Source organism: Phascolarctos cinereus, unplaced genomic scaffold, assembly GCF_003287225.1.
Source record: "Phascolarctos cinereus isolate Bilbo 61053 unplaced genomic scaffold, phaCin_HiC Scaffold_9;HRSCAF=440, whole genome shotgun sequence".
In the NCBI taxonomy this organism is placed as follows: Eukaryota; Metazoa; Chordata; class Mammalia; order Diprotodontia; family Phascolarctidae; genus Phascolarctos; species Phascolarctos cinereus.
The window spans coordinates 243899129-243915326 of record NW_027556402.1 but is presented as its reverse complement, the minus strand read 5'-3'; the positions used below and the strand labels follow the sequence as shown (position 1 = coordinate 243915326).

General features: G+C 42.1%; 1 protein-coding gene across 7 annotated transcripts in view; it reads left to right on the top strand.

The window, feature by feature from the left end:
- The window catches only part of AMBRA1 (autophagy and beclin 1 regulator 1), a 190571-nt gene that overhangs the window by 114937 nt on the left and 59436 nt on the right, over positions 1 to 16198 (top strand). For all 7 annotated transcript variants that reach the window (XM_078149046.1, XM_021009801.2, XM_021009799.2 and 4 more), the window contains one exon: positions 5264 to 5374. In XM_078149046.1, the coding sequence (XP_078005172.1) occupies positions 5264 to 5374 (111 nt within the window). The remainder of the gene's footprint in view (positions 1 to 5263; positions 5375 to 16198) is intronic.

Sequence of the window (16198 nt, the reverse complement as noted above, 5' to 3'; positions counted from 1 at the left end):
AGGAGCCATTTCCTTTCCTAAGGACACCATTTTAAATACATGTTAAAAAAAAGGGTACACAATCTGTCCTCATCTTGTGTCCACATACGCTTATGCTGTATGATCCTGTGAAAGGTTTTGATGAAACTGATTGGTTGTTCTCTTTGGGCTGTTCAGTCACAGCTCCAGTAGCCAGCTAGCTGATTCTTAGCTCTTTGCACATTGTCAAATGGAAGATATGGTTAATGATTGTGTTTTCAACCCAATCAGTATTCCCTCCCCAGGCTTCTGTTCCCATTCCATCTTCCCAGCAGCAGCATAGTCAAAGGCAGCTGTCATGTGTGAAGGCAGCTTCAAATAGAGCCGATTTTGCATGGCCGGGAATGCAGCTTAATCCTTTCCTTTCCCCCTTCAGCACCACCTGTCTCTTTCTTTGCTCCCAAAGCTGAGTATACTGCTACACTTACTAATGGTTCTTAAGTCATTTCGCTGAACCATTTGTGGAATAATATCCTCAATCTGTGCTCTTTTGGGCTCCCCTATTTTCTCCCCCATTCCCCCATCCCCTGAGCTCCTCTTCAGGTGCTGGTAGAGATGTTTATAATTCTTCTTTCCAAGCATCCGTGGAGATAAGTCTGAGAGAAGAACCAGAAACAAAAGACGGCAGTGTTAAAGGTGTGGTACAGCTTGACACATCGTGTTTTCTGAGGCTTGTAGAGCTTGCCAGGTAAAGACTTGGGGAGCTTGTCTCTGGGCAGGGGGTGACTAGCTTATTTTTGGTCATTCTTCCCTCTTTGGTTACACGTCACTCACTGGCTTTGGGTTTCTACCCTTGCTTTTGTGATCACATGTTTTTTCCCTTCGATGAGATCCTCATTCAGAGTCTGAGACCTGAGTCCTCGTGAGAGGAGCCACGTATTGTAGTCATTTTACTTGGCATGCTATGGAGGGGAGGAATTACAATACACATAGCAAGGTATCTGAGCTGTCACTGTGGCCAGAGCACATCCCATTCAGAACCCAGTATTTTGCTTGCCATTCCTCTAGCTCTTGACAATTTAGGGGGAGTGAGGGGCAGGGCAGAAAGTCTCAGGGACCAACTGCTAAAGAATGCAGGGTCTAGGCCTCACTAGAGTTCATCTAGATCTCTTAACTTCATTCTTGAAGTCAAATTCTGTTAAGTTCTTACCTGCTATTTGGGCCAAGGTATTTTTTTCCAAGGATTGATATTTGTGCTTCCTCATCATATCTACCTGCAGTGCCATAACTGGTTACTCTTTAAACTGGGAGTTCTTAACATTTTGTTGTTCACATAGTGTTACTCTGCTCATCACTTGATAGGGCTCAAGGAAATTCGAGGGACTAAGAATTCCCAGAAAGACTCTAGGGCCTTAGTCTCTGGGACTGAGTAACTCCTATGTAGAGATTTTTGAGAATGAGCCCTCAAATAAGTTTTGTTTGGTATTCCTATGTATTCACCTGGGTGGTCAGAGAGCTGCTAAAATTTTTTTGTTTTTTGCTTTTATTTTTGTTTTAAAGGCTGGAGGGCAGTTTCTTCCATGCTGCTGCTGAAGGTCAAGCTGAAGTAGCCTAGAGCTGTGCCAACAGACAAGTACCTGGCGACAGTTATGTGATCTGTTGCTGGCATCGTTAACTGCTTAATCTGTGATTTTGTGTCACTGAGACATGTGTCTTCTTAGTACCAAGTTCCCTCCTTCACTTGAGCACTCCTGGAGGGAAATCTCTCCTGTTTGAGCTCTTTCACAAAGAACTGGTTTAAATGTTTCTTTGATTATAAGACTACCTTCTAGGACATGGGGCTTAGGATGGATTAGCTACTCAGTAGGGATCACAGTCAGCAGATCTTTAACCATCAGTTAAGCCTCCACTGTTAATTTGTTTCTTATTCAATTTAGTTAATTTCAACCAATTTTTATTAAGTATGTTCTGGGCACCAGAAGAAATATGAGGTATAGATAAGTCACAGCCTCTTCTCTCACAGAGCTTACATTCTATCCAGAAGGTAAGATACATAAAGTCCTGTGCAGGATTGAAGGGAAGATTGTTATTATGAATGGGTGATGGAGAAAGGGTGTATGGGGGCGGGGGGGGTCTTATGTACCCAATTAGGTTGTGAGCTCCTAGAGGTCAGGGACTCTGAAGTGTATTTCTTTTAAATCCCTACCAACCCTTAGCACATATAGTAGACTGTTGAATGGATATATGAACTGGCCCTCTTCCATTTTATTTGGGTTATATTAAATGCTCACATGGTAGCAATTGACAAAAAGGAAATAGAAGCGGAAGGGAAAAGAAAAAGAAGAAATTTAGCAATGGTCTTTGACCACTCGATGAACACATAGCAATACCAAGAGAAACTAATTTGAGGGCTCATTCTCAAAAATCTTTACATAGAAGTTACTGAGTCCCAAAGACTAAGGCCCTAGAGTCTTTCTGGGAATTCTTAGTTCCTCAGGTTTCCTTGAGCCCTATCAAGTGATGAGCAGAGTAAAGCTACATGAACACGGGGCTTGCACCTCAATGCCATGTTATGATTTCACCAAAGGGGGTGTTACTTATGAGACCACCATTAAAAACATTGGTCTACTGGGAAGTTCTTTTCCATAATGGAGATTACCAATACATGATAGCAAAAAGTTACAGAAATACTATTCTTTAGCAAACTTCCATCTTACTTACTTATTTGACTCCACTTACTTATTTGAAAGAGGCTACTGAAATTGAGAATATTGAGACTCTGGAGCAGAAGTAACAGCTGTCATCTGGCTTAGAGGGTACAGATTGTGCATGTACTTAGATACTGTCTCCTTTCCTCCTCAGCAGCAACAGATATTAGAATTTTAAAAAAGCTTATTTTTTTTGGAATCAAGGGATCTCTGGGAAAATCAGTCTATTTCATAACAATAGAATTGGCGAGAGGGACTGAGAAATACAATTTCATTGATATAAGGAACTTCTAGTGAAGAAACTCCCTTCACCAATGCAGATTGACCCCCTTCTCCGCAACTGAAAGGTCTTGAGAGTTGCCTGGGGCACTGAGAGGTTCAGGGACTTGTGGAGGCCATGCAACCAGTGTGTGTTAGAGAGAACACTCAACCACGAGCACATTATGACTGCATAGGTCACACATGTTGTTATACCTAGTTTTCCATTGAAACAGCTGAGGCTCTGAGAGGCTAGTGTTCGCAGGGTTAAATCAGGGTCCCAGCCAGCATGCAAATCCTTGTTTGTTCCTTTCCAGTCCAGTGTTCTTTCCATGATGCCATAACTGCCTCTCTTGACATAAGCCCTCTAGAAAACCTAAGTTTTCCTTTTGTCCAAGGGACCTAGTAAAATGGACCAGGTCAGATAATAATTATGGCTAGATATTTTTTATCGAGTTTAATAAGAGAGAGTATGCCTGCTGAGTGATCAGCCCCAGAAGCCATAAGAGTACATTGGATTTACTGGGCCCTGTGGATGCTCTGCTTAAGGCTGAGGACAAGATCATATCTCAAACCATGTCTTCTTTCTTAGCCTGTGGGAAAACCTTGCTTGGTTCAGTGTGTTGCTGTGAGGAAGATTTTGAAAACTAGTACTTGAAAAATACCTTAACAGGAATTATATTTTTAACTTGGTGTCTGTACCCCTCAAATACTTAAGCACCTTTCCTTTGCAGCTTCAGCTGGGACAGGGAAATGCTCACCAAGCTATTCTTCCTAGAAGGAGCTTCCTGAAGATCAGTTATTAGAGCTATACAACATAGTACAGAATGCTCTTCTCATAGTTAATGGCCTAAGTGGCAAACACTTTCTTTCTCTGATATCTCTTGATTTTATGAAGTGGGCATGGTTAAATAACAGGGGTAGCAAAGCAACCCACATACCACGAAAAGTAAGGTGGCAAACAGAGAAGCAGTGAGAGGTATTTTGGAAAGAGCTCTAGGTTGGGAGTCACTGACCTGAATTTAAATCTTTGTTCTGCTACTTGAGAACCAGTGTGACCTGGGTAAATCACTTAACTTCTTGAGCCTCAGTTTCCTCATCTTTAAACTTCAAGATCTAGACTAAATGAGCTCTAAGGGCCTTTCCAGCTCTTATGAAAACCCTTTTAAAGCACGGTACAGCGCTGCATGACCAAGGAATCCAGGTATGGCTGCTCGTTGTGTCAAATGTAAGACAAGCCTTCACATTGTCGATTTCCCGAAGTGGAGGCTGATTGGAAGCAGAGCATACCACTTGGAGAGCTGGCATAATCCATTCTCTGCTCCCAGGAGGGTTTGGCTATGTCTGATCAGAGGGGTGGGTGTCTATGGAATGTATCTCCAAAGGAGGAGGAGGAGAAAATGACATGTTCATGAAAATGAAATACAACTGCAAATTATAGTGTCACCCTGATTTTTTTTTTATCCATTTTTTATTTAATTGGTTACCAAGGAAAAAAGTGTCATACGGAAGTATATATCTCAGAGAAGTTAAACCATGAGACATTAAAAGAAAATGAGAATTCAGGGAAATTCTCGTGGGGGGATTATAAAATATTGCCTTAATAAAAACATTCTGATGCTGCAAAGCTAGGCTCATAAATTTCTGCTGTGTTAGATGCCAGGGGTCTAAAGAGATCAACAAATATCATCTCATTTGTTCTTGGCTATCTTTTCCAATCTAATCAGCTATTTGCTGACCGTCTTTTCCCCAGAGGTAACATAATTTTGGAGTGCTTTAGTGGGAAAAGGGCCATGAACAAAAGGGGAGAAGCCTTCTTTCAGACAGCATTGCCTATTCCAAAGATAACCAGAAACTGAAATGTTTCCTCACTTCTCTTTGTTGCTCTTGCTTCCACCCTGCTGTGACTGACCCACCCCTAACTCCTTCATCTCTACCCCCCTCCCATTTTCCCATCCTTCCCAGTATTTGCATTATTTCTCATCTGCCTCCTGGTGTTGTGAACCCACAGGATTTTGTGTCAGGTACCAAACCTGACATATTGTGGACACTTAGTAACTCTTAAGTAGTAATGTAGGGTTTAAGCAATTAAACTAATAATTTTATCTTGTTGTGTCTTACTGGGAAAGGTGTATCAGTTGCTCTTGGGGCGATGCACTGTTTGAGGGGTATGGCTATTCCATTCTCCTCCTCATTCTTAACTTCCATGTATTGAGGGTTTTTTTTCTCCTCCTCCTCTTCCTTCTCCTCCTCTTCCTCACAAACCTTAGTAAGTCTCATTGTGTTCCCTGATGGGAACTTGTGGTAAACTGGCTGATGGTTCTCTTTTTCCTTCACAGGGGCAGTAATTGGTGATGGACAGTCTGCGGTGGCCAGTAACATTGCCAACACCACCTACCGACTCCAGTGGTGGGATTTTACCAAGTTTGACCTGCCAGAAATCAGCAATGGTAAGCCAGACTAGAGTTAGTGAGGGATACTAACTGTATCTGACCTTTGACTGGAGAGAGAGAACCAGAGAGTGACATAGAACCTTAGTGTCTGGATGTGCAGATTACAGAGCGACTTTTTCCTTGAAGATCTGAGTAGGGATAATACCCTCTCCCGCTGATGAGTTACTGTTTTAACCTGCATCAAGAAGCTCAGTGTGTTGGGGGACAGGCGGCAGTGAGACTGAGTGAGGGCCCTGCTTCTTTGAGTGGGTGAGCCCTGAAAGGAGAGTGATGAGTGTCAAACACCCTGCCAGCCGGGCACAGAAGAAGTGGTAAAGGGACTGAAAATGGCCTGTTCGGTGCAGTTGTGTGAGAGTGAGGCACTTTCATTGTGCCTAATCTAATCATCTAATTAAGCCCCCAGTTGTTGGTCCCAAACAAACATGAAGATTATCTTAGGTAGAGAAGGTACTTTAGGTCTTATCTAGTCACTTTCCCACCCTCACCTTCCACCCTGCCCTTCCCCATTCCCCTTTATAGTGTCACTGGTAGAATTACAGGGAACTCATTTCCTCATCATATAGCAAATTTTTTTTTTTAGAATTGTAAATGTTAGTTCTTCCTTATATTGTGAGAAAATACACTTCACTTTTATTTTTAGCCAGGAATACTCTTTCTTCCCTCTGAAGCTATGAAATCTAAGTATTATTCCTCTTTCATGTGACAGGCCTTCATATAATTGATGAGCATAATCAGCTTTCTTCTATTTTCCCTTTATGGAATTAATATTCCTAGTTTCTTCAACCAGGCTCATATTATATGGTTTCCAGCTTCTTCATTAGTTTGTTTGCCCTCCAGAATTCATTTCATTTCGTCAGCACCTACTTTACAATATGGTGCCTTCAAAGTGATAGCAGTATTCCAGGTATGGTCTAAACAGTGGTGAATACCATAGGACTGTTACATCCTTTAATCTAAACATTTATATTTCTATTAATCTAGACTAGTATTACACAGCTGTTTTGGCAGCTACTTCATACCATTGAATTTTATTGCACTGTTAGCAATAATCTAAGAATTCTTCACTGCTATATACTTCTAAAGTTGATTTTTTTAGCCCAAATGCAAGAGTTTACATTTTTCTCTGTTAAATTTCATCTTTTTTTAATGCCATCTTATAGAAGCAACATGGTTTAGTGGATAGAGAGCCATCCTTGAAGCCAAGAAGACCTAGGTTCAAGTGCCACCTTTGATAGATATTGGCTCTGTAACCCTGGGCAAATCACTTAACCTCTCAGAGTTCTGGCAACTCTCTTATAACTATAAATTATAAAAAAGGTATTATCCAGCACTGGTAGAGGGAATTTCCTTACCTGGAACTTCCGCACACCAATGAAATTACAGGTTCAAATACTATTCTAAATTTTAGTTTTAGCCCAACCTCCCAAAAGCCGAAGATCTCTGTGAATATTAATTTTCTTGCCTGGCTTATTAACTGCATCCTCCCAGCTTTGTGTCATTTGCACATATGACAAAAATTTCTTCAGTATGTTCAGCCAAGTCCTTGATGGAGATATTGATCAGGACAGAACCAAGATCATAGCTCTAGAGCTGAGAGGGACCTTGGAAGACCCTTCTTTTACATAGCCTTAGACAAGTTAAGCAGCTTGCCTGAGGTGTACATGAGTAGTAAATAGCAGAGCCAGGTTACCAAGCCAGGTCCTTTGATTCCCAGTTGTGTGACCTTTCCATTGTACTAGGCTGATTCATTAATCACAGCATTCTTAGTTCAGCCCTTGAATTTTGCCAGGGATTGATTTTGAATTACTGGCCTATAGTTTCTAGAATTCACCCCTCCTCCAATTTCTCTTTACAATTAAGAAAATTTGCCCATCTCTAGCCTTCTGACACTATATCCCTTTTTCCTTAACTTCTTAGAAACTCCTGAAGGTGGTTCTGTGATCCCATCCTCAAGCTCTTTCAGCTAACTGTGATTTAGTTGGTTTTATACCATTACTATATATAAAGAGCCAAGAGCCAGCTTTTTGTTTGGGTACCTTAAACTTTACTTTTCTCCTAGCCAGTTATAGCCAGTTTGGACATCAATTTCCTTGATAAGGAAAGTGGAAGCAAAATGGGGTTTAAGGAGTTCTGCATTTTTCTTTGTCATCTCTTCATGTTACCACACCTTTAAAAAACTTTGTCGTTCGTGTTCTTGTTCTTTGTCCCCAAGCTCTTTCTAAGTGGTCTTCTTCCAGGTTTGTGTTGTGTTCTTGTATCAGACCTTGGTCATATGTCCTTGCTTTTAAATGACTTCTTTTTAATCCAGCCTCATCAGAAAGCAGCCTGTGAAGTTGGCTTGATCTCTTTAGATGTGTCTTCCTTGCCTTCCTTTCCTTGCTTTCCTCCTTTGGAGTCACTGGCTCACTGGCTTAGGGATAGATCTTTCCCTGAACATTTTGCAGTTGCTTTCCTGAAGTGTGAAGTGCAAGTGTGATTATGCCTGAAGTCCTCCTTACAAATCGCAATGCCTGATAGGAATTTTTCTCCAGAACTCCACCCTTTCTACTTCACTAGTTAATTTTTCTTTCTTAGAGTTTATCATTGAAATTCTTTTTGTTATAGTTTCCTCAAATATCTGAGAGATAAAACTGTCAGCAAGGCAAGAATTTATCTTGATTTGGTATTTTTTATCCTGCTTTGAAAAATGTCCATTTTTATACAAGAGGATGGCGTGTGTCATTGGAATAATGTATGGCTGAAAGGTGAGCTGGCCTCCGAGTCAGGAAGACCTGGGCAAGTTATGTAACCTCTTGGTGCCTTGTGCAGTTCTCTGAGATTAAGATGACAGAGAAGGTGCTTATCTGCCTTGGGAAAGATTTTTTTAAAATTATATGATCTATTGTTTTCACATTGCATTCAATTCCCAATATATCCTTCCACCTTTCCTCACCCATTCCTTTTGGCAAAGATTAAAAAACAGTTCAAAAAACTTAACCAGCTCATCATCCAAGCATGCTGTCCTCATAAACGTTGTCCGTCACTGCTGCAAAGAAGGGGAGAGTGCATTCTCATCACTCTTCAGGCCTAAGCTGAGCTGCATGGAGGTCAGGTTAGGATTGTTTTCTTTCCATTGACATTGTTGTGTTTATAACAGCACATTTCCATTGTGTCTGTTGTTTTCCTGGTTCTCCTCACTTTGCCCTGCGTCAGTTCATAAAAGTGTTTCCATGCTTCTCTGAATTCCTCCTATTCATCATTTCTCACAACACAGTACTATTCTATTACGTTCACATACCAGAGCTTGTTTAGCCATTTCCCATTCGTTGGGCATCCATTTTGTTTCCAGTTCTTTCCTCCTTCTAAAAATGCTGTTATTAACATTTAGATGTGTGTTGGAATTTTGAGTCTTAGATCTCCTTAGGGCCTAGGCCTAGCAGTGGCATCTCTGAATCAGAGGGTATTGGAAGAATCATAGATGCTTAACATTGTCATGGGACCTTTTTCCTCTGTCCCTTGCTTCTCAGCAGGGGCATGGATTAGTCATGATTTACTGTCTTGCAAAGAGTCAAGTCAAGGAATGAAGTCTCCTCTGCATCTCCAGGATTTTTATATTTTTGTGAAGGAAAGAGGAGTCCCCTGGAATTTCCTTATGATCACTGCTTCATATAGGGCAGGGACACGGGTAGTGGATGCACAGGGCACAAACTTCAGGTTCCTGTTGTGGCAGGACATGTTGTAGGCCCAGCTGATCAATGCATTGGGAGAGGCTTCTCCACCTAGTCTGGTGACTGAGGCCCATTGGGATTATTTGTACTGGCAGCTGAAAACCAGGGGTAAAAAGAAAGTATTCCTGAAACGTGATAGGTATCCTTGCAGAGGAGCAAAAAGGAAACATTTCCTACTGGCTCAAGCCGTCTCAGGCCTCCCCTGACAGGCTTCTAAAGCATTTGCAGAGCAAAGCACTGTAGTGGCTGATCCCTCCCACAGCCCCATCTGGTCATCCAGCAGTGGGCTGCAAAGGGATCTTTGGACAGTGCGCTGCTTTATAATTTGTGGAACTCGTGGCAAGGAGAACCATTTGCACCTCTGGGCGTTAGTATTTCTAACCTTCCCATTCCGTGTTCAGAAATTTTCATGCGGAGATTATTTATAATTAAGAAAAGGTTCTATTTCAGAATCTGGAACAAGCTTCCTGCTGTCACTTGTAGTTCTTTCTGGAACTACTCCTTAAAGCTTTTTATAAACTACTTCATTTCTTGACCATTGCACCCCTTTCTCATCCAAAGCTGCCTAGATCACTACCCTCATCCTCTTTCCCTGCATATGTTTGCCCTTTGTATATTAATGGCACGTTGACTGGGGCTGCTGCCGAGGGGTACAAAATTTTTAGCCTGGCCAGCACCATTCAGAGAAGAGCCAGACTCACCAGGGTTGTGTCCATATTAGGCCTCATCACTTCCTTCCTTCCCGACTTGTTCTGCTGCAGTGCCTCTGCTTTTCAGAGGCTTTCAGGCTTACCTGCTGACATGTCTTCTAGTCCAATAGAGTGAGCAGTCCTGTGACCATGGTCACACTGGGCTTGGCCTCTCAGTATAAATCAGCGTGTTAGGGGGGCAGTCCTAGAACTGAGATCAAACAGCATCATTCTGAGCAGAGGCTCCTCGTTCCATGTTGGAATTAGGGAAGCAGCAGGCAGAGGAGTCTTCTCTAGCCAGACCTCTTTCATAGAAACTACAGTTGTCATTTGTATGGAGCTGTTTCAGCCCCATGTTGGCTTTTACAAGACTGAAATCATCCTCTTACAGTGGCCGGTTGTAACATCAATCAAGAAGCATCATATGCCTAAGACTTCGTGTCTTTTAACGAGGGAAGATTTACCTCCCCATACTATTTCTTCGGGTGGCTTCTACCGTGGTTTGGGTCCAGCAGTGTCAGGAGAGATGCTAAGAGCTCTTATTCCTGCTGCCCAACTATTCTTAGTCTATTTTCAGATATGTTTCACTGGGCCCCTCTTCCATGAAGCCCTACAGAACCACCATTCCAGACCGAACATTTTTATATTGGTACAGAAGGGTGTTCTTCATCATTATTCATGCAGTCAATATCATTTTCTAATACCTGCGCCAACTATTTCTAACCTGTTGCCACTTAGCTTGGAAGTATGCTCATTCCCTGACGAGAGCTGACTGTCAGAGGTGGGAAGGAGTGGAGCGTAATATTGAGGGCACTGGGAAAACTGGAGGAGAACTTCATATAAACCGGGAACCCAGAGGCTCAAGGACATTGCTCAAGGCAGAAAAGAGACTAGGCCATCTTCAGCAACAAATCAAACCCTGAAAATATACGCAGAGGGAAAATGTACTGAAAGTAGGTGCATGCCACATTTGTGAGAATTTCCCACAGAACTTGAATCATTCTGTCTTCTTAGAGCCCATATGTGGAAACTGGCTTGTTCACAGATAGGTGAGCCTGTTTGCAAAAGAGCTGTTCTGAACTGATCAGCCCTGCCCAAATGTGGAAAAACATTAAGGAGCATGCCAAGCCAATGTCAGTGCTCCAAAATGTCAGTATTCTTTTTTGTGCTGTCTATTTATGGTGCCGATGTGAAGTTTCCCATCCCAGGGATAAGAAGATGCACAAAATAAACCCATTAGGAGAAGGCAGTTGTGAGACATTCAGGCTTTGTGAATTTAGCTTTGATGAGTCACAAAAGAAGAGAGAGGAGACAGGACTGGATGACACTTATGGAGGGCTTCATCTTTCTCATGTGGAGTCAGTGCCAGAAATCCTGCATGTTTTGAATAGGATCAGATGTCCCTCCCAGTCGAGCAGGTCCAGTTAACTCCAGTTAGATGTGCCCCTTCAGCCATCGTACAGTGAACTGATCCCAGAACTGAACAGAAGGCAGGCTTTGATTGCATTTGGGAAAGGAGAATGCCCTCTCAGGCATCCTCAGTCGCTCTCTTACACCCAGTGCCTTCCAGGGGTGCTGTCGCACCAACGATGATAGAAGCGCCGTGGAAGCATTGTCTCCCGCCAGGAGAATGCCATGTAGTAAATACAGAGGTGGCGTACGCATGGCAAGTGGTGTTAGTACTGTCCTGGTGGACACATGTGGCCAGAAAAGAAGCTGGGCCGGAGAGCAACACCTTATGCCCAGTCCAAGCACGGCACACTGGTATCCAGGAAATAATGAAAGGCTCTGAGGACAGCTCTTAGTGAACTGTGTTAATTCTGTGGGGAGACTTTGTGGACACAGTCACGCAGGGTGGCCAAGGTCATGGGATCTTACGTTTAGAACAGGAAGAAACTTTCAGGAGGCATCTGGACCATCACAACCTCACTCCTCCCCTGTTTTGCTAATAATAAAACTGAGACCTAAGGAGATTGTGACTTGCCCAAGGCCACACACAGTTCCATTGGATGTAGTCTGCACTAATGGAGATATCCTGTATCAATGAGATAATAGATTCAGCGGATTGTTAGACTATTAAATGGCTCTCTGCAGTCAGGCTGTATAACACTGGGTCAGAACTTGATTGATTTTGGCCAAATTCTACTATAAACCTCCCAGAAATATGAGCAGGCACAACATGATCTTCAGAATAGGATCTCAGATCAAAACAAAGGAGAAGGTGCATCAGGGAACATGAAGATGTCCTGTTATATAATTCATTTCCTAAAAGACCCTAGATTAGCCTGGCCTTAAGTCATCGGGCTCCACCCTACATTTTAATCCTTATCTCATATATCTGGGAAGACCCCTGGATTTGTAGGTAGGAGACCAGTCTTCACTTCTTACTGTTTGTGTGACATTGGGTGAATGACTTGAACCTCTCTGAGCTTTAGTATCCTCATTTGTAAGTGAAGGGGTGGCTTTGAAATCTACATTGTTTCCTCTAATTCTGAATGTGCCCCTGGAATCCATTACCTACTTCATCTCTAGCTCCAGTGAGAATAGAGTGCCTTCCTCTCCCAGTCCCAACCATCTCCTGCCTGATGACTTTAGCTTCTCTTCTCCCTCTTCCTGTGTCCTCTATCTCTCTAGTCACCTCTCCTTTAAAGCCCCCATGATGTTACCTTCTCCACGAAATCTATTCTGATTCCTCTTTTCTCCCTCCTCCCTGAAACATCTCACACACAGCTTTCCATTTTGTAATGTTCTTATACACTCATCATGTTCTGTTTTATGTTCTCGTTACTGGCATTTGCTGTCTTACCGTGTCCTGCACCTTCCCACCTTTGTGCTCACACCATTGGTATCTAAGAGGCATCCCCCTTCTTTTTCTTCTCTTACCCTGCTACCCATCTCCACCTGGCTAATGGGCCACCTTCCCTATGAAGCCCTCCCGGATTCTCCCAGCTGAAAAGGACCCCTTCCCTGAACTCTCATAGCACTTGGTGCCTCTGTTAAGCATTCACCGCAGTCTGTTTTGTATTAGTTATTTATGTCCCCATTTCATTATCTCTGCTACTAGATGATAAAGTCCTTGAGGGCAGTGGCTCTGTAAGCTTCTGCATCTTTATCACAGGGTTTTCTGTGTCAGTGGAATCGTTTAGGTAAAGTAATATTGCTCCAGTTTTTAAAATATTCAGTGGAAGAAATCTTGGTTCCATGTATGTCTTTGTCAAATAGTAACTTAACTTTTTTTGCAATTATTCTTAAGTGAATTCTAGGAAATGTCGGGCATGTTTCTAAATAAAAAGCCTATTATCCACATCCAGAGAAAGAGCTGTGGAGTCTGGATGCAGATGGAGGCACACCATTTTCACTGTTGTTGTTGTTGTTTTGGTTTGTTTGTTTTTTCCTTCTCGTGGTTTTCCCCTTTTGTTCTGATTCTCCTTTCACAACAGGACTAAAGTGGAAATATGTTTAACATGATTGCGCATGTATAACCTATATCAGATTGCTTGCTGTCTTGGGGAGGGGGGAGGGAGAAAAATTTGGAACTCAAAATCATATAAAAGTGAATGTTGAACACTATCTTTACATGTAATTGGAAAAAAAATAAAATACTATTAAGTGGGGAGAAATTAAATTTTTAAAAAAGAGAAAAAAATAAAATAAGAAGCCTAAAACCAAAGATAAAACAGAAAGTTCTTAAGTTCGGGGACTTCACAGATTCAGGATAATTGGGTAAAAGCATTCTGTCTGATGGTATCTTCCTTTCCACAGAATGTTTTATCTCATGGGCTGGCTCTAAATTATACGCAGATTTAAGTTAGCCTAAGATGATCAAAAGTAACTAGCTTACTTATTCTGTCTAATCTCCATGTTTCCAAAGTTAGACAAGACTTCCTGCCCGTCTCTTTCTAGACTGTGTCCATTGCCATCCCTGATTTTAGTGCTTCCTAGAGGAGTGAGTTACGAATCTGCAGGAAAGGGAGAAAGTATTAATAATCATTAGTCATTAGTGAAGTAGTCTAGATCATCTCTGAGCCCAGTTTATAACACTTTGGTAGCTGAACTTAGCACACTTTAGGCAGATGGTTCTCTTGACTCTTGATTTTTTGGGCGTTTAAATATGTCCCTATGAAACAGTCCTTCTTGCCTTCACAGTGGCTGTGGTGCTCTTGATCTTTCACAAATGTGTCTCCAGGTAAGGTTTGGACTTGGGAGAAGGAGTGGTAACTTACTCTCTCTCCTAGTGGGACCTGCGACCTAGAGAGGAGAAATAGGTTTAAAAGATGTTAGAACCAGAATTCCATCTTTCTGCTTTGTGCTGTTCCAAGACAGTCATGACCCTAGTCCCCCACACCCTTGCCCTTGCATTAAGAGCGCTCACTGTCTTCGTCACAGCTTTCTCTTCACTATCATTTGCATCCATCTCTCTGAGCTCATAGCAACAATGAACTGAGTTGTGAAATGTTTATAGTGAGAAGGATACAGTTTTTCTTTTTAGCAGTTCTGAAGGCGGCTGAAAGATTGCCTTGCCATGGATTCTGCCACTAGGTACAGAAGTCTTTCTGTTTACCTGCATATGGTTTTTTTGTACAGCACCTGTGGCTGATTCTTTCCACTGGTTTGAGCCTCTATTAGAAGTCCTTCTTGAAGACTCTCTCATCCCAGTATCTAAGAAAGTGACTGTTGTATTATTGGTCAGAGTTAGATAGGACCTCTGAGATCATGTAGTCCAGTCTGTACCTGAAAAAGAATCCTTCCAATAGATGTTACCCACCCTTCAGTGAGGAGGCATCTACTACCTTTCAAGTCAGCCTGTTTCACTGTTGGACAGCTCTAAAGGTTATTTCCTCAATCAGAAATCTGTCTCTTAGCAACTTTCCATTTCTCTGGTTCTGCTCTCTGGGGCCAGGCAGGATTGGTAGCCCATCAGAATCTTGAAGACAGCCATCATTCCCCAGAGTTGAGTTGCTGCTGAACTCACCAACATGAATACTACTAACTCAGAACAGGTTTATGAAGAAGGTATCAAGCCAACAACAGTGGGCGGCTCCCAGCATTCTTTTTATGCAGGAGAAACTTCTCACTCCAGGGGCTTGAGCGTTTCTAAACAGCTTTTCCTGGTTCAAAATATATTGCTTAGGGCTCCTGAGGACAATGACTATCTAAGAGAGAAGCTGACCAGCTCCAGGTTGAAATATTTAACCTTTCCCTTACACAAAGCCTTAGGCTATGATCTGAAACACCCTTTTCTGTATATTCCCTCAACTAAAGTAGGCCTACTTGTACATATGTGTGGCTTGGTATTTTGGACATGGACTGTTCTCGTTCAGTTATGCAAGATTAGCAAATAGATGAAACCCCCCCCAAAAAAAAAAGAAAGAAAGAAAGAGAGAGAGAGAAAGGAAGGAAAGGAAGAAGAAGGAAGGAAGGAAGAAAAAAAGGAAGGAAGGAAGAAAGAAAGAAAGAAAGAAAGAGAGAGAGAGAGAGAGAGAGAGAGAGAGAAAGAAAGAAAGAAAGAAAGAAAGAAAGAAAGAAAGAAAGAAAGAAAGAAAGAAAGAAAGAAAGAAAAAAGAAAGAAAAAGTTAATTTGTTGTATTCCATGGCCCAAATACATGATGTAACTTTTAACCTTCTTACAGACTTTAAGGAATGACTAATGGGTGCAGTGAACAGGCTGACATGCACCTGGGGCTTAGACTCATTTTGCTTCTATGAATTAGATCTGCAGGCAGGTACAAGGTAATTGAAAAAAAGGTTTGCCATTACACCAGACATAGCCTCTACTCCTTTCATCGTCGTCATTGTCATAATTGATACGTTGAAGTTAGCAAAGCACTTTACAAATATTATCTCATGTTGATCCTCACAACAACTCTGGAGGATAGGTACTTTTATTGTCCCCACTTTACAGATGAGGAAACTGAGGCAAACAGATTAAGGAACTTGCCCAGGGTCACACAGCTAGTAGGTATCTGAGGCCAGATTTGAACTCAGATCTTCCTGACTGCAGGCCCAGTGCTCTATCCTATATATCACCGAACTAAAGCACATCATCAAACATTGTAGTTTTCGTCCTCTGAATGCAGCCTAGCTTATTAGTCCTAAAATAAGGCACCTAGAACTGAAAGCAGCACTCCACATATGATCTGACTAGGTCAGAGAACCTTAAAAAAAAAATGGGGCAGCTAGGTGGCACAGTGGGTAGATCACTGGCCCTGTATTCAGGACTACCTGAGTTCAAATCTGGCCTCAGATACATAATATTTACTAGCTGTGTGACCCTGGGCAAGTCACTTAACCCCATTGCCTAACCAAAAAAAAAAAAATGGGGCAGCTAGGTGGTGCAGTGAATCATCACTTCCTTCATTCTGAATTCTGTGCCTCTTTCAAAGTAACTCAAGGTGACTGTAGCTTTTTGACTACCATGTCACATG